The sequence below is a fragment of the Mus musculus genome, chromosome 7, assembly GCF_000001635.26.
Source record: "Mus musculus strain C57BL/6J chromosome 7, GRCm38.p6 C57BL/6J".
Lineage (NCBI taxonomy): Eukaryota > Metazoa > Chordata > Mammalia > Rodentia > Muridae > Mus > Mus musculus.
This window is the reverse complement of record NC_000073.6, coordinates 141,425,826-141,447,634: the sequence shown is the minus strand read 5'-3', so window position 1 is coordinate 141,447,634 and position 21,809 is coordinate 141,425,826. Positions and strand designations below refer to the sequence as shown.

At 55.2% G+C, this 21,809-nt stretch overlaps 3 protein-coding genes across 17 annotated transcripts; all 3 read left to right on the top strand.

Moving 5' to 3' along the window:
- Positions 1-69: 69 nt before the first annotated feature.
- Pidd1 (p53 induced death domain protein 1) lies at positions 70-9,522 on the top strand. 8 transcript variants are annotated; one of them, XR_001785592.2, is made up of 18 exons: positions 70-332; positions 586-856; positions 3,413-3,666; positions 4,282-4,667; positions 5,071-5,484; positions 5,814-6,023; positions 6,106-6,160; positions 6,261-6,462; positions 6,534-6,659; positions 6,770-6,949; positions 7,030-7,177; positions 7,269-7,481; positions 7,582-7,632; positions 7,720-7,843; positions 7,946-8,064; positions 8,144-8,257; positions 8,358-8,557; positions 8,788-9,522. XR_001785592.2 is itself a non-coding variant. In NM_001360524.1 (16 exons), exons 5-16 carry the CDS (start codon positions 6,126-6,128, stop codon positions 9,044-9,046), a joined length of 1,794 nt encoding a protein of 597 aa, NP_001347453.1. In that variant the 5' UTR covers positions 3,610-3,666; positions 4,282-4,667; positions 5,071-5,484; positions 5,851-6,023; positions 6,106-6,125; the 3' UTR covers positions 9,047-9,522. The 8 variants fall into 8 exon arrangements, 4 of the variants coding, with proteins under 4 accessions (XP_011248151.1, NP_001347453.1, NP_073145.1 ...); NR_153591.1 differs by lacking the exons at positions 70-332; positions 586-856 and having other exon boundaries at positions 3,610-3,666; positions 6,319-6,462; positions 7,114-7,177; positions 7,269-7,404; positions 7,482-7,632; NM_001360524.1 differs by lacking the exons at positions 70-332; positions 586-856 and having other exon boundaries at positions 3,610-3,666; positions 5,851-6,023; positions 7,269-7,404; positions 7,482-7,632.
- Positions 9,523-9,760: 238 nt separating this feature from the next.
- Positions 9,761-17,886, top strand: Slc25a22 (solute carrier family 25 (mitochondrial carrier, glutamate), member 22). 7 transcript variants are annotated; one of them, XM_030242948.1, is made up of 11 exons: positions 12,278-12,347; positions 12,692-13,048; positions 13,306-13,479; positions 13,610-13,735; positions 13,999-14,054; positions 14,882-14,972; positions 15,496-15,614; positions 15,722-15,896; positions 15,979-16,133; positions 16,210-16,285; positions 16,377-17,886. In XM_030242948.1, the coding sequence occupies exons 3-11, from the start codon at positions 13,460-13,462 to the stop codon at positions 16,528-16,530; spliced, it is 972 nt and encodes a 323-aa protein (XP_030098808.1). In that variant the 5' UTR covers positions 12,278-12,347; positions 12,692-13,048; positions 13,306-13,459; the 3' UTR covers positions 16,531-17,886. The 7 variants fall into 7 exon arrangements, with proteins under 7 accessions (NP_080922.1, NP_001347653.1, NP_001347652.1 ...); NM_026646.3 differs by lacking the exons at positions 12,278-12,347; positions 12,692-13,048 and adding an exon at positions 9,761-10,066; NM_001360724.1 differs by lacking the exons at positions 12,278-12,347; positions 12,692-13,048 and adding an exon at positions 9,761-10,066 and having other exon boundaries at positions 15,477-15,614.
- A 186-nt stretch (positions 17,887-18,072) lies between these two features.
- On the top strand, positions 18,073-21,189 carry Cend1 (cell cycle exit and neuronal differentiation 1). Of its 2 annotated transcripts, none has more exons than NM_021316.5 (2): positions 18,073-18,318; positions 19,632-21,189. In NM_021316.5, exon 2 carries the CDS (start codon positions 19,730-19,732, stop codon positions 20,177-20,179), a length of 450 nt encoding a protein of 149 aa, NP_067291.1. In that variant the 5' UTR covers positions 18,073-18,318; positions 19,632-19,729; the 3' UTR covers positions 20,180-21,189. The 2 variants fall into 2 exon arrangements, with proteins under 2 accessions (NP_067291.1, NP_001347414.1); NM_001360485.1 differs by having other exon boundaries at positions 18,073-18,360.
- Positions 21,190-21,809: the final 620 nt, after the last annotated feature.

Here is a 21,809-nt window from a genome sequence, read left to right as displayed (position 1 = left end):
TGGGCGGGGGTAAACCGCTACCCAGAAGCCCCCGGGACGCGTACGGCGGCGCACGGGGACGCCTCCCATTGACGAAAAGGGTGCACCGGAAGGAAGACATTTCCCTGTCATGTCTTCCCCACAACAAAAACGAGGGATTTTTCAAGTGCCAGGGGCCTCTGCAACATGGACGAGAGTCTCCCGAAATCCATGCGGGCACGGGCGTAGCGTTCAAACCCCTTTAACGCCTCGCGTCCCCAGCATGCTACTCGGCTCCACAGCTCCCAAAATGCAGCGCGAAGGCCCCGCCCTGGTCTTATTAAGGCGAACTACAAATCCCATGACGCTTCACTGTAAGACCTTCATACCGGAAGTGTGCTCCCTTCTAGCTTTTTCTTGTTGCACGTGGGCTGGGTGGGCGGCTATTGGTTCAAACTGTGGTGCTATGGGTCCTTCCTGTTCTTGGGCAACAGAGGTCCTAAGTTGGGCTGGGGCTGATGGCTCCCAAGTTCAGCTGGTTTGGAAAAGTTGGGCGAGCTTTCTGGGTCCTAGTGATTACGGCCATATCTAGAAACATCCTCCTTTTTTTTTTTTCTTTTGAGACAGGTTTCTCTATATACTCTTGGGTATCCTGGACCTCTATGTAGACCAGGTTGGCCAAGAACTCACGAGATCGCCTGCCTCTGCCTCCAGAGTGTTGGGATCAAAAGCTTTTTGACTGGAGAGATGGCTCAGGGGTTAATAGTTTGGACGTTGACTGCTCTTCCAGAGGTCCTGAGTTCAATTCCCAGCACCCACATGTCACAACCATCTGTGATGGGATTTGATTCCCTCTTCTGGTGTGTATCAAGACAGAACACTCATGTAAAACAAATAGGTAAATATTTAAAAGAAAAAAAGTAAACCTTTGCCTCGTTGGGAGAGGGTGTTGCATGCCTTTAATTCCAGTACTTGGGAGGGAATGGCAGGTTTAGGATAGCCAAGGCTACACAGAGAGACCCTGTTTCAAAAAAACTGTCTCTACACTAGGCTCTGGAGACCTCTCTTCCCCTTCTCACTTCCATTCCCTGAGATCCACAGGATCTGCCTCTTTAAAAAAAAAAAAAAAAAAAAAGCTGGGCGTGGTGACACACACCTTTAATCCCAGCACTCACTCTGGAGGCAGAGGCAGGCGGATTTCTGAGTCCAAGGCCAGCCTGGTCTACAAAGTGAGTTCCAGGACAGCCAGGGCTATACAGAGAAACCCTGTCTCAAACAAACAAACAAACAAACAAACAAAAAAAAAACCAAAACAAAACAAAACAAAAAAAAAAATGAGCAGTCGGTGCTCTTAAACTGCTGAGCCATCTCTCCAGCCCCAGGATCTGCCTCTTATGTGCCGGGATTAAAGGTGTGGGCAACCACACCTAGTGATTTGTTTAAAAGATGTGAATGTGTGTGTCCCACCTTGGTTTGCATGTGCACTACATTGTGTGCAGTGCCTTTGGGAGCCAGAAGAAGACATCAGTTCCCCTGGAATTGGAGGTACAGGCAGTTGTGAGATGCCCGTTACTGATGCTGGCCACTGGACCAAATTATTCTGCAAGTGCTCTTAACTGCTGAGCCATTTCTCCACACTTCTATTTTCTTTAATTTTGAGACATTGACCTATCATGTAACTTTGGCTTGTCACAGAAATCCACTTGCCTCTGCTTCCATAGTACTGGTTGGAATTAAAGACACGCACACCATACCTGGCATGATTTTTTTTTTTTTTTTTTTTATACAAGACAGGGTTTCTCTGTGTAGCCCTGGCAGTCCTGGAACTCACTCTGTAGAGCAGGCTGGCCTCGAACTCAGAAATCTACCTGCCTCTACTTCCCAAGTGCTGGGATTAAAGGTGTGCGCCACCACCGCCAGGCGATTTTTTTTTTTTTAAGGTTTATTTATTTATTTTAACACCATTGATCTCTTCAGACACAGCAGAAGGGGACATCGGATCCCATTACAGATGTTTGTGAGCCACCATGTGGTTGCTGGGAATTGAACCTCTGGAAGAACTATCTTAACCTCTGAGCCATCTCTCCAGCCCCTGGCATGATTTTTTATGTTGTGACTTTTCTGTTTGTTTAAAACAGGGCTGCTCTGTGTATCCCTGGCTGTCCTGGAACTTGTTCTATAGACCAGGCTAGCCTCTAACTCAGAGATCCACCTATCTACCTCCACCTCCAGAGTGCTAGGATTAAAGGCATTAGCCACCACCAACTGTCGTGAATTTTACTTATTTTTATTTTTTGGTTTTTCGAGACAGGGTTTCTCTGTGTAGCCCTGGCTGTCCTGGCACTCACTTTGTAGACCAGGCTGGCCTCCAACTCAGAAATTCGCCTGCCTCTGCCTCCCAAGTGCTGGGATTAAAGGTGTGTGCCATCACTGCCCGGCTGTGATTTTTTTTTTTTTAACTGTAAAATAATACCCAAAATAGCTGGAGAGATGGCTCAATGGTGAAGAGCTCATTTGCAGATTAAAGGCAAATACCACCATGCTCATTAATATAAACTTAAGGAATATTCCTAGGATGATTGCTTTTGAGACAGGTCTTGCTGTGCAGCCCGGGGCAGCAGTTCTCCCATCTCAGAAAGGCACTGCACTTGAGGTGAGCACAATTAGACTAAGCCCCTGGGGCTGGTTTTTATAAAGCACCATCTGGCACCTTTATGGAAACAGTGAGAAAGAGGCAGGTGCTAGAATGGAAGCAGAGAGGCCTTGCAGGAAGCTTGCCCATCACTTAGACTGTAGAACAGTCACTTGGTCATTTCCAGTCCACCAGCTCCACTGAGGATTCTGGGTGTTGGCTTCAATATTAATCAACTAAAGGACTTAGGCAAGTTCTTTTTTGGTTTTTCTAGACAGGGTTTCTCTGTATAGCCCTGGTTGTTCTGGAACTCACTTTGTAGACCAGGCTGGCCTCGAACTCCCGAGTGCTGGGATTAAAGAAGTGCCCACCACGCCCAGCAGGCAAGAACTTCTATCTCAAGTTTGTTTGTGTTGAGACCCACCTAAGTCAGGGAGGAAAAGCCAGGCAACTCACTGCCTAGGTAGGGAGTTGGCCCACAGTAATGATCAATGGTTAGCTCCAATAAGCTGGACTTCACTGCAAAGCCTGAGATGGAAGTCCTGGAGACTCTGAGTCTCAACCTTCCTAATGCTTTGACAGTTCCCATGATGTGGTGACCCCAACCATGAAATTATTCCTGCTACTTCATCACTGTAATTTTGCTAGTTATGAATCACAGTGTAAATATCTTTTGGAGATATAAGTTTGTCAAAGGGGTCGCGACCTACAGACTGAGAACTACTTTCCTAGAGCGGTTCCCCCCAGGAAGCCAGCATTCAAGGTTCTAGCTTCTAGCAAGGAGTGTGACAATACTCTGTTAACCCAAAATTCCTGTCTTAGAATGCACTTGAGACCCAGACTATGCAGTGCCACCACAGGTCTGGGGTTGCAGAGATCTGAAAGTGTAAGTTTTCCTGCGGGTCACCGGCTTCCCTTAGTGCGAACAACAGAAAAGGAAGGAGCCATAAGAACCTCGGAGAATTCCTACTGGCTAGCCCGGAGGGGCGGAGCCCGACGGGTGGCCCGCCCGGAAGCGCGCCGGCGGGAAGGCAGCACAGAGCGCGCCTAGACTGGCGGGGAGATCAGCGTGGCAGGTACTCAATGGGAGGCGGGAAGTTTGCTCCAGAGGCGGGACCAAAGCGATTCCTCACCTACCGAGACCCCCTCTGCTTTCCCCATTTGACGGAGGTGTGAATTGGGAATTGTGGCTCAAGAGTGTCTACTAGGGACCGCGATATGGGACCCTAGCACAAGAACCCCAAAGTCCTCTTGGCTCCCCTTCGCACTGTTTACTGACCCTCTCGGGCACAGTGAACGTCTGCAGTGGAAGAAGGTTCTGGGTTCTCCCCATGCATTTGGGTGTGAAGATAGAAAGTGTGTCCTTATTTCCAGAGCCCTGTAGGGATCAGGGATCACTTGGGCAGATTCCAGAATTGAGGTGGAAACCCTCTCCTTGTCCTTGATCTAAGCAGAGTTCTCCAAGCTATGCTGTTCAGAGTCGCCCTGCCTGGTGCCCCTCCCAGGCAGAAGGATCCAGCACAGATGCAAGCCGTAGGGCTGCAGTGACCACTCCACTCACTACCCCTTGTGCCCAGGGTTCTTGGGCTGGTGGTCTCAAGAGCTCCCGGGTTTCCAAGCTGAGTTATTGTTGCTCTGACCTGGAGGGGGAGCTGGTCCCCTACAGCCTACTCCTCCCCCTGCTTCTCCAGCTTCTATCAGCCTTGCCTAAGCAGGCTTGCTTGGCAAGCTGGGACATGTCTGGTCCCCGAGGACCTTCCATGGGTGATGGCTGCAGTGTTGGAGGGGCAGGAGCCGGAGGAAACTGCAGCTGCTGCAGAGGATGCTGCAACATCCACCTTGGAGGCTGTGGATGCCGGGCCTGGAGCACCTTTTCTCCCGGCTGGGAACCAGTTGAACTTGGACCTACGCCCAGGGGGCTGCCATCGGCTACAGTACCTGTGTTCCCAGCAGCCCCCACAGCTGCTGCAAGTGGAGTTTTTGCGGCTCAGCACCCATGAGGACCCTCAGCTGCTGGATGACACCCTAGCCAAGGTTCCGTGGAGTCTGCTGCGCCTTCGCTCCCTGGTCCTCAAAGGTGAGTACCCTTGCTCCTTCCTGACCCTGTCCTCATCTCTGTCCAGCTTTGACTCTACTTCTTGGACACAAAGGCCATCCTTGTCCCAGCCCTAACTCCAAACCTCTCTTCTCCCCGCACATCAGGTGTGAACCCCTACCCCACAACTGTCCCTTGTCCTTAGCCCTATCACCTTCCTCCCCCAAAGTGAGGCTCGCTGGGCTCTGTCTCCTGAGCCTAGAACCCTGAATGTGCCCAGCCGGGTCTCTGTAGATCCCAGTTTTCCTGGGGTGATGCTGTCAGCTTCTACGAGCTGGTGTCTTCTTTGTCCCTCTGGCTGGCTTAAAAGGGAGGCTTTCTCTGACAGCGCTGAATGGGGGAGACTCCAACTCTTGAGGGCTATAGCTGTCTTCCCCACTTCCAGGTGGCCAGAGCCGGGGTGCCCTGGGTGCCTGCCTCCATGGAACCCTGACCACTCTGCCTGCTGGCCTGAGTGATTTGGCCTGCCTGGCTCACCTAGACCTGAGCTTCAACAGGCTGGAGACGCTGCCTACCTGTGTCCCGGAACTGCACGGCCTGGATGCGTTGCTGCTTTCTCACAACCATCTCTCAGAGCTGCCCGAGGCCCTGGGGGCACTGCCCGCCCTTACCTTCCTCACCGTGACACACAACCGCCTAGAAAGACTACCCCTAACACTCGGGTCCCTGTCCACCCTTCAGCGTCTCGATCTCTCTGAGAACCTTCTAGACACCATACCCTCTGAGATTGGAAACCTGCGCAGCCTCAGTGAGCTCAATCTGGCCTCCAACCGGCTGCAGAGTCTCCCAGCTTCCCTCGGTGAGTAGCTACGGTGTCAGCTTTGTTTCACCAACCAGTACTGAGCGACTCTCAGCTACTGCCCAGAGCGCCACTCCCATGTGCCCACCCCCCCTGCAACCTAAAGTCTTAGGACCCTGTCCCCCCTTCTTCCACAGAGGCCCCTGAACCGTGTGCTCTTGCCCTGGGAACCTTCACTGCTTCCAGATGTCCCTTTTCTTTCTACCTCTTGGTTGCCTATAATTCACGTGTGTCATTGTCCCACCCTGTGATAGAGCCAGAAGCCTTTAGTTTGAGTGTTCTTGTCACAGGGCCACCATGAGTAGCCCTAAGCCAGCACTTGCCTGCAGCGGGGCTGCGGTCCCTGCGGCTCCTTGTTCTGCACAGCAACCTCCTGACCTCAGTGCCCACTGGCCTGGTCCACCTGCCACTGATCACTCGGCTTGACCTGAGGGACAACCGGCTCCGAGACCTGCCTGCTGAGTTACTAGACGCTCCCTTTGTGCGCCTGCAGGGGAACCCTCTGGGCGAGGCCTCTCCAGCACCCCCAAGTCCCCCAGGTAGGCTTGGCATGGGGTATAGCCAGGCTGTGAGAGGGTGAAGGCACATCACCATTCTGACTGTCACCTGTCCCTTGTGCAGACATATCCCAGGTTCCAGAAATGCCCAGGCTATTGCTGACCTCAGATTTGGACAGGTATTGGTGGGAATGTGGCTAGAACACATCGTCTCCCCTGCCTCCCAGGCCACACTGGGGTACCTTGTCTCTCAGCCCTCTTACCTCTCTTCTTACTCAGCTTCCTTGTGACTCCCCATGGCTGTTCTGTGACCCTGGCCTGTGGTGTCCGCCTACAGTTTCCAGCAGGAGCCACCACCACGCCTGTCACCATCCACTATCGACTCTGGTTGCCCGAGCCAGGCCTGGTCTCTCTGGGACCTCATGACTTCCTGCTTAGTAGTGTCCTGGAGCTGCAGCCCCATGGGGTGGCTTTCCAGCAAGTATGTCCAGGATGGGTAGGGAGCAGGTATTGCCTAGTCCTGGCCCCGTCTCACACTATTGTGGCCTACAGGATGTGAGCTTATGGCTGCTCTTTGTCCCTCCACGAGTCCGTCGCTGTCGTGAGGTAGTTGTGAGGACACGGAGTAACAACACCTGGAATGACCTAGAGACCCAACTGGAGGAAGAGGCACCCAAGGTGACAGCTGCCTAGGCCTTTGGGAGTGAGGGGAAAGGAGCAGCTTGCCCTGACACCACCCACCCTGCCCACTGTCTCCTGCCCTGACTCTCTCTTCCCCCGTGTTCCAGAGGCTCTGGGCTCGCTGCCAGGTGCCCCACTTCTCCTGGTTCCTGGTCGTTTTACGCCCAGTATCCAACACTTGCCTTTTGCCACCAGAGGGAGCACTTCTCTGCTCCTCAGGTCATCCTGGGGTCAGAGTCACTTTTCCCCCTGGGGTTACAGAAGAGCCTCGGCAAGTCTCCATGCAGGTATTGACAGGGTAGTACCAAGGGTGGCGGGAGGTGGTGCCTCAGCAGACAGGAGGGCACTGAAATGGTTCTCTGTCTAGGTAGTGCATATGGCTGGACTAGAGCTGAGAACCCTTCTGGAAGAATCAGAGGCATCAGTAAGCCCTCTGCTGTGCCTTTCACAGAGCGGCCCCCCCAGCTTCCTACAACCTGTCACTGTGCAGTTGCCCCTGCCTCCTGGCGTTACAGGTGAAGCTGCACGCCACAGGACTAAAGGTGGGTGCTTAGAGGGGGGAATAGCATTCAGAGGGGCTTCAGCCTTCTGTCATTTTCCATCCAGGCTTCAGTCTAGACCGCTCCCACCTGCATCTGCTCTACCGAACACCCCTGACAACCACCTGGGATGATATCACCACTCAGGTGGCACTGGAATTCACCCACCTGTATGCACGCTTCCAGGTCACGCACTTCTCCTGGTCAGTGTCCCCTAGCTTCCGCAGGACCCCTTCTGCCCTTCCTCTGTATGGCCACACCTCAACTCTGGCACTTCCAGGTACTGGCTCTGGTATACCACCAAAACCTGTGTGGGGGGCCTGGCCCGGAAGGCCTGGGAACGGCTGCGACTGCACCGTGTGAATCTCATTGCACTGCAGAGGCGCCGAGACCCTGAGCAGGTTCTGCTGCAGTGCCTGCCACGGAACAAGGTGGGGCAGCAGGAAGACAGAGGGGTGACCTGAAGGCCAGGCTGGGTACAAAGCTTTGGCCTCTGATCCCTGGTGGGTGCCCCACAGGTAGATGCCACCCTGAGTCGGCTGCTGGTTCGCTACCGTGGCCCTGAACCCTCTGAGACTGTGGAGATGTTTGAGGGTGAGAAGTTCTTTGCAGCCTTTGAGCGGGGCATTGATGTAGATGCAGGTAGGTCTCTTTTCCAGGGTGCCCTGGGGAGTGACACTTTGGCCCCTCCTACTGATTTGCTTCTCCCCCCTGCCTCCCCCAACCCCCCGCCCCCCCCACCAGACCGTCCAGACTGTGTGGATGGCAGAATCTGCTTTGTCTTCTATTCACACCTGAAGAACGTAAAGGAGGTATACATCACCACAGCCTTGGACCGGGAAGCTCAGGATGTTCGAGGACAGGTGGGCTCATGTGTCAGGATCCTGGACTGAGGTGCCTGGATCCGAGGTCAGCTCTGAACCCCGCATGCTCCTTCCTCAGGTGTCCTTTTATCGGGGTTCACTTCCTGTGGAGGTACCTGCAGAGGCAGAGGCTGCCCGGCAGAGGAAGGGTACAGATGCACTGTGGATGGCCACCTTGCCCATCAAGCTACCGGTGAGGCTGCAGAGGCTTCAGCTGACAAGAGGAGACAGTCCCAGGGTGACCAAAGATAAGAGAATGGGTCCAAGCTTTCTGTATCCTTGCCTCCTGACAGAGACTCCGGGGTGCCCAGGGGAGTGGGCAGGGGACTGACTTCTCCTTGATGCCTCTGAACCTGGGTGATGCAGAAACTGGATTCCTGACTCAGAGCAACCTGCTGAGTGTGGCCTCACGCCTAGGTCCTGACTGGCCAGCTGTGGCCCTGCACCTAGGCATGCCCTACCATAAGCTACAGCGTATCCGGCATGAATTCAGGTGAGCTTCAGGAGTTCTAGTGATCCTGCTGACTCCCAGCTTCAGGTTCAAGGCTGACATCTCCCCCACCCTCCACCCCTGCACATTAGCTGAAAGATTTCAAGGAGGTGGGGATAGAGCAAATACCAGCCTGGAAAAGGAGGGTCTGGTCACTAGCCCAAGGAACTTTTGAGGTATGTTGAGCCTCTGTGTGTGTTCCTGGGCAAACGTCTTCATCACCACCCCTCCAGGGATGACCTGGATGGCCAGGTCCGACACATGCTCTTCTCTTGGGCTGAGCGCCAGACTGGACAGCCTGGAGCTGTGGGACACCTGGTACAGGCCTTGGAACAGAGTGATCGGCGGGATGTGGCTGAAGAGGTGCGTGCCATCTTGGAGCTTGGCCGCCACAAGTACCAGGACAGCATTCGACGCACAGGGCTGGCCCCTGAGGATTCTACTCTGCCTGGCACCTCGGCTTCACAGACTCCAGAGTCTGCACAGGCCTAGGCTTACAGACTTAATTAAGATAGCTTTAAACTTGACTCGACCAGTGGGCAGAGCCCTATCCTTCTACCTCACCCGTGTGCTCCAGTGCCCCAGCATACAAAAACCCACTCACTGTCTAGCCCAAGCTAGCCTCCAACTCACAGTGAGTACATCTCAGAGATTGTTTTACATAAAGGATAGAGAGCAGGTTGCCCATACTTGCTACCATGCCAGGCCCTTCTGCTAAGATGGGAGCAGAGAAGGCCTGGAGGGAGAGATGGCTCAGTAGTTAACAACACTAGCTGCTCCTTCAGGGAACCTAGTTTGTTTCCTCTACCTACCTGATGGCTCATGACAATCTGTAACTCCAGTTCTGAAGGGTCAGCCCCTTCCTCTGGCCCCCACAGACACCAGGCACACATGTGTGCAGACAAGTATGCAGGCAAAACATCCATACAAATAAAATAAAAGCTATTTATTGTGTGTGTGAGACAGAATACCTTTGCAGAGATCATTCTCCCCCGTCTATGTGAATGAACTCGGGGTCACTCGGCTTGGTTGCAAACACCTTTGCTCAGTGAGCCATCTCTAGGCACTGATGAGTAATATTCCCCAGGGGTGGGGAGGAACTATTCTACATAGTAACCCTGCAGCAGGTAAGGATACAAAGTCATCTGTGACAGAATGCTGCATAAGCCCTGCCCACCAGAGTCTTATGGGCGGTGTCTAAGGAGCATCTCTCCTAAAGCTCCGGGACCAAACCTTCCCCAGACCGTCCCATCCCCATGCTTCCCTCCTACCTATTCTCAGTCTTTCAGGGCTTTGAGATAGGAACAAGGAGGGCCTAGGGATACGCCAGAAAGCCCACTCCCTCAAGGGTGGCCTGAGGCTGTGGTAGTGGCCACGCCGGCCGGGAGGGGGAGCCGAAGGCAGCAAAAACTTAGGGCGGAGCGGGCGCGCCTCCGAGAGACGCGCCTCCCCGCCTAGGTGCAGGCCCCGCGCGCGGCACAGCGGGGAAGCGATCCCGGCGGCTGCAGTGTGGTGAGTGCTAGCCGGTCATTTCCCGTGGCGCCCACTCAAATCTGGCTGGGTTGCAGGGAGGAAAAAGGGTGGCATTGGTGGCTGGGAGAGGTGACATCTGCTCAGACACTGCGGCTTTGGCGGAGCCTGAACCTAATGGGTACATCGACCGGCTGTCTCCGGGTGTGGAAGGCCGTGCTCGGTCCCGGCTCTGCCGGGCGCGCTCCCCGCGCACACGTGTCCCAGCAGTGTGGACGCTCCAGAGCCGAGGCTGGAGTTATTTCTGCCAGGGGTGGGGGGTGCTGCACACGTGAGAGCCCACTGGACTTGCGTGGGCACGTATATGGTCAGAGTCCGCGTTGTCTGTCTGGAGATAACGAGGCCAGCTGAGCCCGGACCTTGGGGTAAAGGGCATGATCTGGCCTGGAACAGAGGATGTGCCCCATACTGCTTTTCCTTTGTAGGACAGCTGGAGTACCTTTCTGTGGGAAACCTCTTTGTGGTCCTCCTAGCTAGCAAGACAAAGCTAACCTCCCTAAGAGGAAGGGGCAAGGGAGACTGGATTGGGGGAAGGGCACTCAAGTGGTGAGGCTCAACCCCAGTCCAGTCTCTCTCTCTCCCTTCTCTTCCCCCCCCCCCCTTCTTTCTTCCAGACAGGGTCTCTCTATGTGGAGCTAGTTGTTCTGGAATTCTCTATAGACCAAGTTGTCTTTGAACTCACAGACAGCCACCTGCCTCTGCCTCAGAGGGCTGGGATTAAAGGAGGGAGCCTCCAGTGTCACCAGCATTTCTTTTAGGTAGGAAACAGGCAGCTTTATTCATGAAAATTGAGGAAGAAACTGTATGGAGCTGTTAGCCTCTGTATGCTAACGGGGCTTTTCTCAGTTGGCCTGTGGCCTGACAGGGGAAGAAGGCAGAAAGCTCTGGATCCTCAGTGGCCTGACTGGACAATCAGGTTTCTATGGTAACATAGACAGCATCGAGGGAGCCCTGACATGTGTCTCAAACTGATGAGAATTAAAGAACACACACACAACACACACAAGCCAGGAGTGGTGGTGGCACATGCCTTTAATCCCAGCACTCAAGAGGCAGAGGCAGGCAGATCTCTGACTTTGAGGTCTACATGTTCTACACAGTGAGTTCAACCAGAGCAATCTTGTCTCAAAAAATCCTATATCAAAACCAAACTCTTTGGGTGGGGGAGGCGGGAAACAGACCAGACGGTTCCCTTTGTGTGGTGCTCCAGGCAGCAGAACCCCTTTGCTCTCAGCTCAGCAACTGTTCTCTCTGGTGTCCCGCCTGTTTTGTTTAGTTCAGGGTACAGGGCTGACTAAGCCCTGGGGATCTCAGTGCCTACCTGGCTCTTCCCCATGGACTTCAGACTGTCTGTCTGACTTCCAGGATACACACAATACCCAAGTCCCCAGGTCGCAGATATGTAGGAGATAGCATCTCAGGGACAGCAGACTGAAGGTAGAGGCATAAGGAAGGATGGGGCTTCTCCTAAAGATGGAGTAGCGGAGAGCTGCTGTATCTAGTTTACACTTGGAGCATGGCGTGGAGAGCAAGAAGTCAGACTACAGTTCAAAGGTCAGGCCTGCGCCACACACAAGGGCTAGGAGGGACAGGCACTCTTCCATTGAGACCCCTCGTATGCAGAGGTCAGAGGGCACCTGGAGTACCGCCTCCATGCTCTCTGGTCCCAAAAGGTGAGCAGGGCCTGCTGTGCTTGGTGGTGGTGGCCTTTGAGGGTCAAGCATCCCTTCCTTGTCCTTTCCAGAGGACAGGTCTACTTTCTTGTGCCCTAACCTGAAGTTCCCTGATAGGTACACTCAGATCTCACAGCACAGTGGTTGGTTGTTGACCCATTTCTCAAAAGCACTGATGGGTCCATACAGGGTATCCCATTCCCTGGGGCTCCAGGGCTGTAGACAGATCTGTGCTTATTCCAGATAGAAACCTACTGAGTGGCCCGGAGCTGGAGTCCCTATGGGTAGGCAACCTGGTTGGTTCTCAGGGCTAGTCTGTTCCTTCTTTAGCATCCAGGCTGGGTCCAGCCCCAGAACCCCAGAAGTTGTCTTATCCTTCTCTCCTTTTCCCATAGCTGCAGAGATTACCATTTAGCCCAAAATGAAAGAGAAAGTCCTCCCCCCAAGGCCCGCCCCGCCCCGCCCCTCCGCCAATCCCCGTAGGCTTTTGTCTCCTCCCCCTGGCCAGCCTCTTTATCTCCTCGGTGAGCGTAGTTGTTGGAGCGGCGGAGGTGGAGGAGCAGTTGTCCGCACTCTGGGGTGCACTCAGGGTGAGCGGAACCCCGTGGACTGTGGGGGAAGAGGCGGGTAGTAGATCCAGAGTCACAACTCGTCTGGGGGCTTTTTAGCGTGAGGCAGCCATGTGATCCCCATGTGGCAGCACTGAGGATACATAGCCTGTGTGTGACAGCTGACCTCTGAGGGCTCGGGAAGAGACACAGGGAAGGACCAGGACTGGTTTTTATGATTGTGTCCCTCATGCCTCCCCCCTCTCCCAAGGCAGGCTCTTGTTGCCCCTTCTCCCTCTCTAAAGTTATGGGGTATACCAGCCACAGATGCTTCAGGAGGCCAGCATCCCTCTTACACCATTTATTCTTGTCTTCTCTTCCCCAAGTCCTCATTCCTAGGCTCCTGTGTCTTTTGGGAGTGAAACACATCCCTGGGAAGCTGACAGGAAGATGGGCAACCAGCTCGGTGTGGGTGGGAATCTTGCTTCTCTAAGGGAAGGGGCTCCGTGACCCAGTGAGCTGTTAGGGAACTGGGCCTGCTCCGCCCAGGAGCTCCACAAAGGAGAAACCACTACCACCCATCCCACTGAAAAAACGGCAGATGCTAGCTAGCTGCCTTTGATCAAGGGTGGGAACTGGTGATCACAGCTCAAGTCCAGGGTCCAAGTACCACTGCATTAAAAGGCATCTGGCCCTTTAAAAACTGGAGCTTGCCTTCTGTGCGTGAGCATCTGCGTGTGAGCGTGAGTTCCTGGCTGCCTGGGAGGACGCCACGGGGAGGGCATTGAAGTGAATCCAGGTGGCCCCAGGGATGGGTGGCCTCCCTTTCTTCCCCCACCCACCCCCCTGTGTATCCTCTGGGTATCTTGAAGGCTGCAGCCTGACGCATGGGGTCTAGGGAGTGAGGGACTTCACGCCCTTGTGAGATGGTGGGCGGGGAGAGGGGCTTCTTTTTCTGATAGGCCCCTTTTACCACTCATTCTGTCCTTCTTTCTTTCAGGTGGCACAAGACTTGAAATTGCTTTGAAGGTGAGGACATCCCCTCCCCCACCGCCAGCCACCACCACCAGCCACCTACATCGTCCTCATCAGCCCCTCCCCATCAGTGCCTCCACCAACATCACCCGGCCTGACTCCTGCTTCACTTGGTGTAAATGGCTGATAAGCAGATCAGGTCAGAGGGACCCCAATCCCTGGGCTTTTGGTCTTGGCTTTTGGTCACCCCCCCTCTCCAGCATGACCTCCCTATCCCCCTGTCCTGTGGGTGAGGATGTTAATCCTGACACTTGACCCTGCACACACAGCCTGCCGGCCAAGCTCATCAATGGTGGCATCGCTGGGCTAATCGGGGTCACCTGCGTGTTCCCCATCGACCTGGCTAAGACACGGCTGCAGAACCAGCAGAATGGCCAGCGCATGTATGCCAGCATGTGAGTGAGAGCTGCCTAGGAGGGGTGAGGGTGCAGCTGCCACCTTTTATCTCTGCTCCTGCACCCCTGAATTTGATGAAGGGGGAACAACACAGGGCAGACCTGAGAAAGATTCCCCCACCCTACCCTGACCCTGACAGAGTCTTTGGCTTCTCTGTCAGCCTTGGATGAGCATAGTGGGTAGAGACAACACTGGCTGCCCTTGCCTGACTCGGGGCCAGGGTCCAGCTGGCCACCACTTATTGCTGTCCCCTTGACTACAGGTCTGATTGCCTCATCAAGACCATCCGCTCCGAGGGCTACTTCGGCATGTATAGGGGTGAGGCCTGGGAATGGGTGACAGATGGGTCTGGCTGGGAGCAGGGACAAGGGATGCATGTCTGGGCTTGGTCTGTAAGTATAGACGTGTGATACTGGTAGCACCTGAGCACAGTGGGGGCACCTGCCATCCCCTCATGCTGGGGGGACTGGATGTCTGGGGGGATAGTTCTTCTGCAGGGTGGCAGGTCTCAAACCTCACCTGAAACACCCTGCTGTCTTCTACTGGTACAGCAGGACAGAGGTTGTTTCTTTTTCTCTATTGTAGTGGCTTAGGTCTCCTCCACTACTTTCTGTGACAGGCAGGACCACATCTGTGCCTAGAGACCAGGGGCATTAAACAAAGCAGCTTAGGAAACAATCCCTGAGGGTGGATTTGCCCAGATGCTGTGTAGCCCTGAGCCCTCAGCTCTGATCAGCCATCCACAGCCTTCTCTGAGCCCTGACCCATACTGTAGTCCTGCCAGTGGGAGCACCTGTCCCCAGGAGGGAGGACCCCCCCACATAGTCTTTGGAGGCTTGCTCCTCATTGCCTCTCAGGAGAGACCTGTTCTGCCAAAGCCAGAGACAGATGGAGGTGGAATGCTGGGGAGGGAGGACACAGCGCCACCCCATCCCGCCTGGTTCCCCCGCCTGCCTGGCACAAAACAAGCCCATATGTGGGTGAGAGGGCAGGAGGCTGCAGCCAAGGAGTGCCAGGCAGGGCTTTGCCAGTGTGGAGCAAAGTGCTCTCCCAAAGCTTCCCTAACCCAAGCTACCCAGCGAGTCTGTCCCCACCCGACCTACCTGTGTCCCCCAAGCCTTAGCTGACCCTCAGATGCCCCACAGGAGCAGCAGTAAACCTGACCCTGGTCACCCCGGAGAAGGCCATCAAGTTGGCAGCTAATGACTTCTTCAGACACCAGCTCTCTAAGGATGGGTGAGAGGCTCGGCCACGCTGGCTGCTGGGGCCCAGGTCCTAAGGAAGGGTGTGTTGCTAACCCCACCCATCACGCCCCAGAAGTCCCCTAGACTGAAAACAGACCCCAGAGGCTCTTCTACCTCGGTCCCTTTGCGCACCATCTCTGACCTTGTGGGGGCGGGTGCTTGCCTGCTGCCCACGTGAGGAGGTGCAAGGCAGCTGCTGAGTCAGCAGCTGTTGGCCCCTAGCCACCATCTGCTGCCAGAATTTGGGGGCATGAAGCAGTTACCCCATGACTGGACTGTGGGGCTGCAAGGTTGGCCCCTTCTCTTCCCCATTTCTCTTTATGAGCCCTTACGTGTGAGACCATCTGTCCTTTGGGCTGGACGCCTGTTGCTGGAGAGTCTGGAGCCCGAGGTTGTGCCCCTGTGGGACCTCCACAGTTCCCATCCCCCTTTACACCAGTGAATCAGACTGTCCCTGCCCCATGTAGGGAGTTGTTTCTCATCACCTCAATCATAGTCCTGCCCCCGCTCTATAGACAGAAGCTGACCTTGCCTAAGGAGATGCTGGCAGGCTGCGGGGCCGGCACCTGCCAGGTGATTGTGACCACCCCCATGGAGATGCTGAAGATCCAGTTGCAAGATGCAGGCCGCATTGGTAAGGTGCAGGGAGGGGACAGAGCCTGGGTGGGGACAACAGCTAGACCCTGTCCCCTGCCCCTTCCCCAAGCCAGGAGGAAGAGACCAGAGATCCTTTCTCACCAGCTGCTCAGAGGAAGATTCTGGCTGCCCAGGCTCAGCTCTCAGCCCAGGGAGGTGCCCAGCCCTCGGTAGAGGCTCCAGCCCCTCCTCGGCCCACGGCCACCCAGCTGACCCGTGACCTGCTGCGGAATCATGGCATTGCTGGCCTCTACAAGGGACTGGGGGCCACGCTACTCAGGTGGAGAGACGGGCGTATGGGGGGAGGAGGTCTGCCTGCTGGTTCCTCCCCTCCCACCAGCATCACTCTTCCCTCCCCACAGGGATGTTCCCTTCTCCATTGTCTACTTCCCCCTGTTTGCCAACCTGAATCAGCTGGGCCGCCCATCCTCTGAGGAGAAGTCGCCTTTCTATGTGTCCTTCCTAGCAGGCTGCGTGGCTGGGAGTGCAGCCGCTGTGGCCGTCAACCCTTGTGATGGTCAGTACTTGGGTGTGGGCCCCACCGGTGGATGGTGGGATAGGAGCCCCCACGGTGACTCATATGTCCCTTGTAGTGGTGAAGACTCGGCTCCAGTCCCTTGAGAGAGGTGTTAATGAGGACACTTACTCTGGGTTTCTGGACTGTGCAAGGTGGGCCAGGTCCCATGAGCTGGGACAGGGCTGGGACGGGGCTGGGATGGGGCTGGTCGGGCACCATTTCTGACCTTTTCCTCCCTTTCAGGAAGATCTGGAGACATGAAGGTCCCTCAGCCTTCCTGAAAGGCGCATACTGCCGTGCGCTGGTCATTGCCCCGCTGTTTGGCATCGCCCAGGTGGTCTACTTTCTGGGCATTGCCGAGTCCCTGCTGGGGCTGCTGCAAGAACCCCAGGCCTGAGCCCATGGCTGCTTCTCTCCAGCCTATGGGCAGGGGCCAGAACAGGGTGACCAGCACAAGCCTGAGGAGGAGTGGTCTCTCCCCGGTCCTCCTCATTAAGATGGGAAGGCAAGGGGAGGGTGCAGGGTCCACATGGGTGATGCACACATAAGCCCCTGTGTGGTCCTGAAGGGACAACAAATTGGGATCAAGGTCTTATTTATGTAGAAAATGCAGAAATCTGTACATTCCTCAAGCCAGTTCTGTCCCATCCTTGTACCTCAACCCAGTCCCACCTGGCCTGAACACCCCATGAGACAGAGCTGGTCTCTGGGCTGGGGCCCCCAGGCCTGGTTTGGGCAGGCAGACCCTACCCTGTAGTCCACTGGCTCTGGTCTCTGAGGCTCTCCTGGTCTACATAGGGGACCCACACACACCCAGAATTATTTATTGAATTTTCCGTGCCCATGTGGCTCTCCTGTCCTCCGTCCATCAGTCTTTGCCCCTGCTGCTCTTCCCACCTCATCCAGGACCCCACTCTGCCTCCCCAGCCAGCCTTACAGGAGGCCTGGAGGGTCTTAGCCTCATGTCAAGCTAGGATTCCTAGGCTGGGTATGTTGCCGTAATCAGGTGTCATCCCAGGCACCCCACACATCCACTTCCCGCTGAGCCTTTGGACCCCCACCATGTGGGACCCAGGTTGCTTGAGGTCTTTGTGTGCCTGCGGTGGGCAGTTGCTCCCCCACCCCCAGCAGTCAGCTGGCCAGGCTGCTTAGGGATGGGGACCCATAAGGGTACAGCTGCCTTTTCCCGTGGAGTCAGCCACCCTGTGCTTGTGTGCTGTTTGTGCCTCAGGACTCTTCTGCTGACCCCGTCCAATAATTTAGTTCTCCAGCTTGGTGACTCTTCTGATAGAGCCCTACTCCTGGACAGAGATTGCTTTTGGGAGGTGGAGTGGGGGCTTGAAGGTCAGGCATGAAGGCCAGTTTAGCGTCTGGGCCTCCCAGCTCTCTGGGCCTCTGTCCATGTTTGGAAAGCCCCACCCCTACAGCCCTGGATCCTCTGTTCAGAATCAAAGCAGCCCTTCCCTGCCCCGGCCATGTGATTGTGTTTGGTGATTGACTGAAGTGCTGGTGCTGTGTCCCTCAAGCCCAACCCCCTCCATGGAGGCCCCTTCCCAGTGACACTACCTGGGGCTCCAGTCTGGGCTGCCCCTAGTTCACCGTTGCTCCTGGGAGCCACCCCTCCTCTTACGTCTGTACCTTGAAAGCTGCTGCTGCTGCTTACAGAATTATATTTTTTTCTTTTGAAGAGTTTTAAGAAGTTGTAACTTTTTGTGTCTTGTCATGTAAAAAATAAATAAATATTCTAAATAGATGCTTGCTTTAAGAGTCTGTGCTTGGATGGGACGGTGGGGAGAGAACAGCCTGCGACAGTAGCCAGGCTTTCTGTGCAGACCAGCACTACCCTGGTCTCCACCCTTGCAGACTCCGAATTCACAGTCTGGATTGGATACAGGATACAGTCAGGCAACCTTGCTCCGCCTTCCGGTTGAGTCTCCTTAGATGTGAGAATTGAAGCTAGGCATAGGCACATCCCACTTCACCTCTACCTCCGGGTTCCCAGGGTGTAGCAGGCGTGGCCCTGCTTACGCAGCTGTCCCCGCCCCTTGCCTCTGGTCCTCCTGTCTTGCGCCCGGAGTGGTGCATTGTGGGAAACTCCTGAGCACTCCTCGGTATCCGCAGCCACCGCCCGCTGTCATCCCGTGAAGCGAATGCGCAGCGAGAAGCTGGAGGGCCCAAAGAAGACGTAAGGCTACAGGCCCTTCCGAGGGCGTGCCAGGACGGGGAGGTAGGGTGGAATTGGGGGCGCCGGGTCTTGTGGCCAAGCAGTAGTGCATTGGCCTTGAAGGTCACTGGGGTTGTGGCGTGAGCTCCTTACTCCCCTGGGCTTAGCAGCCCTGGGGAGGCAGAGGAGGCAGTTGGAAGAATAGGATGTAAGTTAAGCAGAAAATAACCCAGGGCAGTTAACTGCTCTGTGTAAACTTGATGTTCAATGGCTAAGGCCTTTCCAGAAATGTAGCGTGGAGGAGCTTCCTGGGAGGTGGGCAGTACCTGGGTTTCTGCACTGGTTATCTACATCACGGTGTGACCTTCAAATGACCTTCAGTGTATCCGCTGTGCCTGGTGGGGGGCTTGGAGCTTGAGCTTCTGCACAGAGGCCATTTGTCCTCCCAGGGTGGGAGGTAGACAGGTGGCCCTAGGTCTTCCAGACAGAAGCCTCTGTGCAGCAGGGTGGCCGGGCCCCAGTCTCCCCAGCTAGGATGCAGAGACTCAAGGTGAGGTCTTTACTCTGCAGTACCCCCAGGCAATGCTGTCAGGGACCCTCTTTGCTCCTGTAGCACAGCCTTGATCCCAGCGAGGAACTCTTGCCCTTGAGTTGGATAAAGCTGTGGCCTGTACTGGGGAAAGGGCACTGGATCTAAGCTGGGTGGGGCAGATGGCTGACCAGAAGAAGCACTGGCTAGCAACTTCCCTAATGGCTTCTCTGTCTCCATTTTATCACTTCCTAGTGACCTGGATCCACTCTCCCTCTGACAGAGTCTGAGAACCCAGACTGGGCTCCTTCCCTGTCCTTCCCTTCCTCTTAGATGCTCCTCAAACTGAGACCAAGGCACCACAGCGTCCCATTCTGTAAAACAGCTACAAGCTCCCAAGATAGCGTGCAGCACTTAGCTCTGTCAGCGCTCACCATGATTCCTGCCTGTCTCCTTTGAGCAAATACTCTCTCTTTCAGTTTGCAGGGTTAGATCATATTTCTACAACAGAGCCTCCCTACCCCCACTGTAGGATAGACACAGTGCGTGTGAAGCAAGACTAGATTATAGGTTAGGAAACTGAGGCCTCTGGTCTCAAGAGTTGATGGGGCTTCTCCAAGAATTATCATTAGCTGATAGAGGCCAGGCCTTGGGAAAGGAGGGATTGGGCCCAAAGGATGTTCCTCAGTTGGAGCTCCTAGAGAATTCAGGGAATTGGGGATGTTATCTCTATGGGGCAGAGGCAGATAAGCTATACAGAAGGTGTGCTGTCCCTTGTCACCATCTCACTTGTGTCTCCCTCCAGACCCATATAATGCCCAGAGGTGAGCTGTCCTGAGCCACTGTGGTCTAGCCACCTGCCAGTCACACAAGCCCCAAACCAGCTGCCAGCAAAAAACCATCATGGAATCCCGAGGAAAGTCAGCCAGCAGCCCCAAGCCAGATACCAAGGTGCCTCAGGCCACAGCTGAGGCCAAGGCCACTCCAGCTGCGGATGGGAAAGCTCCCTTGACCAAGCCTGTGAAGAAGGACACCCAAGCAGAGAAGCAGGAGCAAGCAGCAGCCCCTGGGCCAGCCGCTACGAAGAAGACACCAGCCAAGGCAGATCCTGTACTTCTCAACAACCACAGCAACCTGAAGCCAGCTCCCACAGTGCCGGCAGCCCCCAGCAGTCCTGATGCAACCTCAGAGCCCAAGGGTCCTGGGGATGGGGCAGAGGAGGACGAGTCCAACACTGGAGGCCGAGGTCCCTGGCCTTGTGAGAACTTGACCCCTTTGCTGGTAGCTGGGGGTGTGGCCGTGGCCACCATAGCTCTAATTCTTGGTGTGGCCTTTCTAGCCCGGAAAAAATGATACCTGGTGTCCAGGTCGGGGCACAGAGCCACTTTCTGTACAGACCTGAATATATAGTGCATGCAAGGTCCTAGATATTTATCTATACATATACACCTAACAACACACACACAACACACACACACACTCACACGTATATGTATGCTACATACATCCGTGCAGCAGGAAAGAAATAGACAGTGAGCCCACCTCCACTCACCCCAGCACACCCTCTCCCAAGTTCTGGGGCAGGAGCCCAGCTCTGCAGTTTGCAGGAAGCACTAGCGTGGGGCAAAGGGGAGAGATGCTGGGTGTGGTCTCTGAAAGATAAGTGATGGAGTGCGCTAGCCCTGTGGGGACATTAAAGGGCATGGCTGTCTTACTCCTCTCACTTGTCTTTTGAGCAGCCAGGAGCAGTCTGTCTGGGCCTGATGCCGGGGGACTGACCTAAGGGTGGGTGGGATTCAAATCTGCAGAGCTACCTCTACCCATTGTCCCTGTCCTGGTTGGATGGAAAAGGCAAAGTTAACAGCTGAGTTTGGGATGGGGTTCCCACCTCTTCCCTCTGTCAGTGTATGCCCCAGGAGAGCACCGGAGGCTAGGACCACCTTACTTCCTGCCCAGAGCAGCCAATTGTTCCGGGGAGGGGGTGGTTCTGAAAGCCTGGCAGGGAGGCAGGAAGCACGAAGGAGCCACACTACAGTTCTGCCTGCCCAATATTCCCCAATACTGTCCTTCCTGCCTGCACCCAACACCCCCCCCCTTGAGTTTAACAGCGTATAAATGCAATAACACAGGTAGAGTAGAACTGCCCGGTGAGTGGCAATCGCTCACTGCCTGCAGGAAGACCTGCTGTGCAGCCCCTCTTTAGTGCATCTGGCCCCAGCTTGCCCCTTGGTGTGGTGACAGTGAGCAGCTTTCCGGAAAACTGCAGTGGGCTCTAAGGAAACATTGCCCTCACCTGGCCAGTGGCGGCGGGGACCTTGGGCCGGAGTGGAGACTGAGTTTGAAATAAACCGTTACAATATAAAGGCTGGGCTGCTGTCCTCACCTGCATGGACCTGGGAGCAGTAAAGACTTCCTGCTTGGGTACTCGTGGGCCACAGAGTGATCATGTAGGCTTTCCAGGGAACAGGGAGGAAGTCTGGGGTTCTTCATGCCCTGATCATTATGGGCTATAGGTGCCTTCAGCTCCAACCAGACCCCTCCCCATCCCAGGTGCTCCCTCCCTGGCCTCTGTGGGAGCCTGAACCCAGATGAACATTTAGGAGCTTCACAATGATAATTGTGTCTGTTCCCCACCCACCCAAGGCCTGGGCTGCCACTCACAGTGCACTGGGACAGAAGGCTTTGTTCCTCAGAACCTGTGCCAGCAAGGAGGGCCCCTTGACCCATGAAATGCAGGAGAAGCTAAGGTTGGGTTCCTCCTCTAGTCCCCTGGATTCCATAGCTCCCTGAGCCCATTCTGCCCTGGTGTGTTCAGCACATGGGAACTGTGACTGAGGCTGCAAAGAACAAGGCTCATTTGGGGTTATATCATCCTGGGACCCGCCTTTACACCCTAGGGCCGCTGAGGCTTGCAGGCAAGCTCCTTGACCTGCTCCTCCCCAGGCGTTCTTTGAGCTGGTGGCTTTTTCTTTCCAATCTCTTG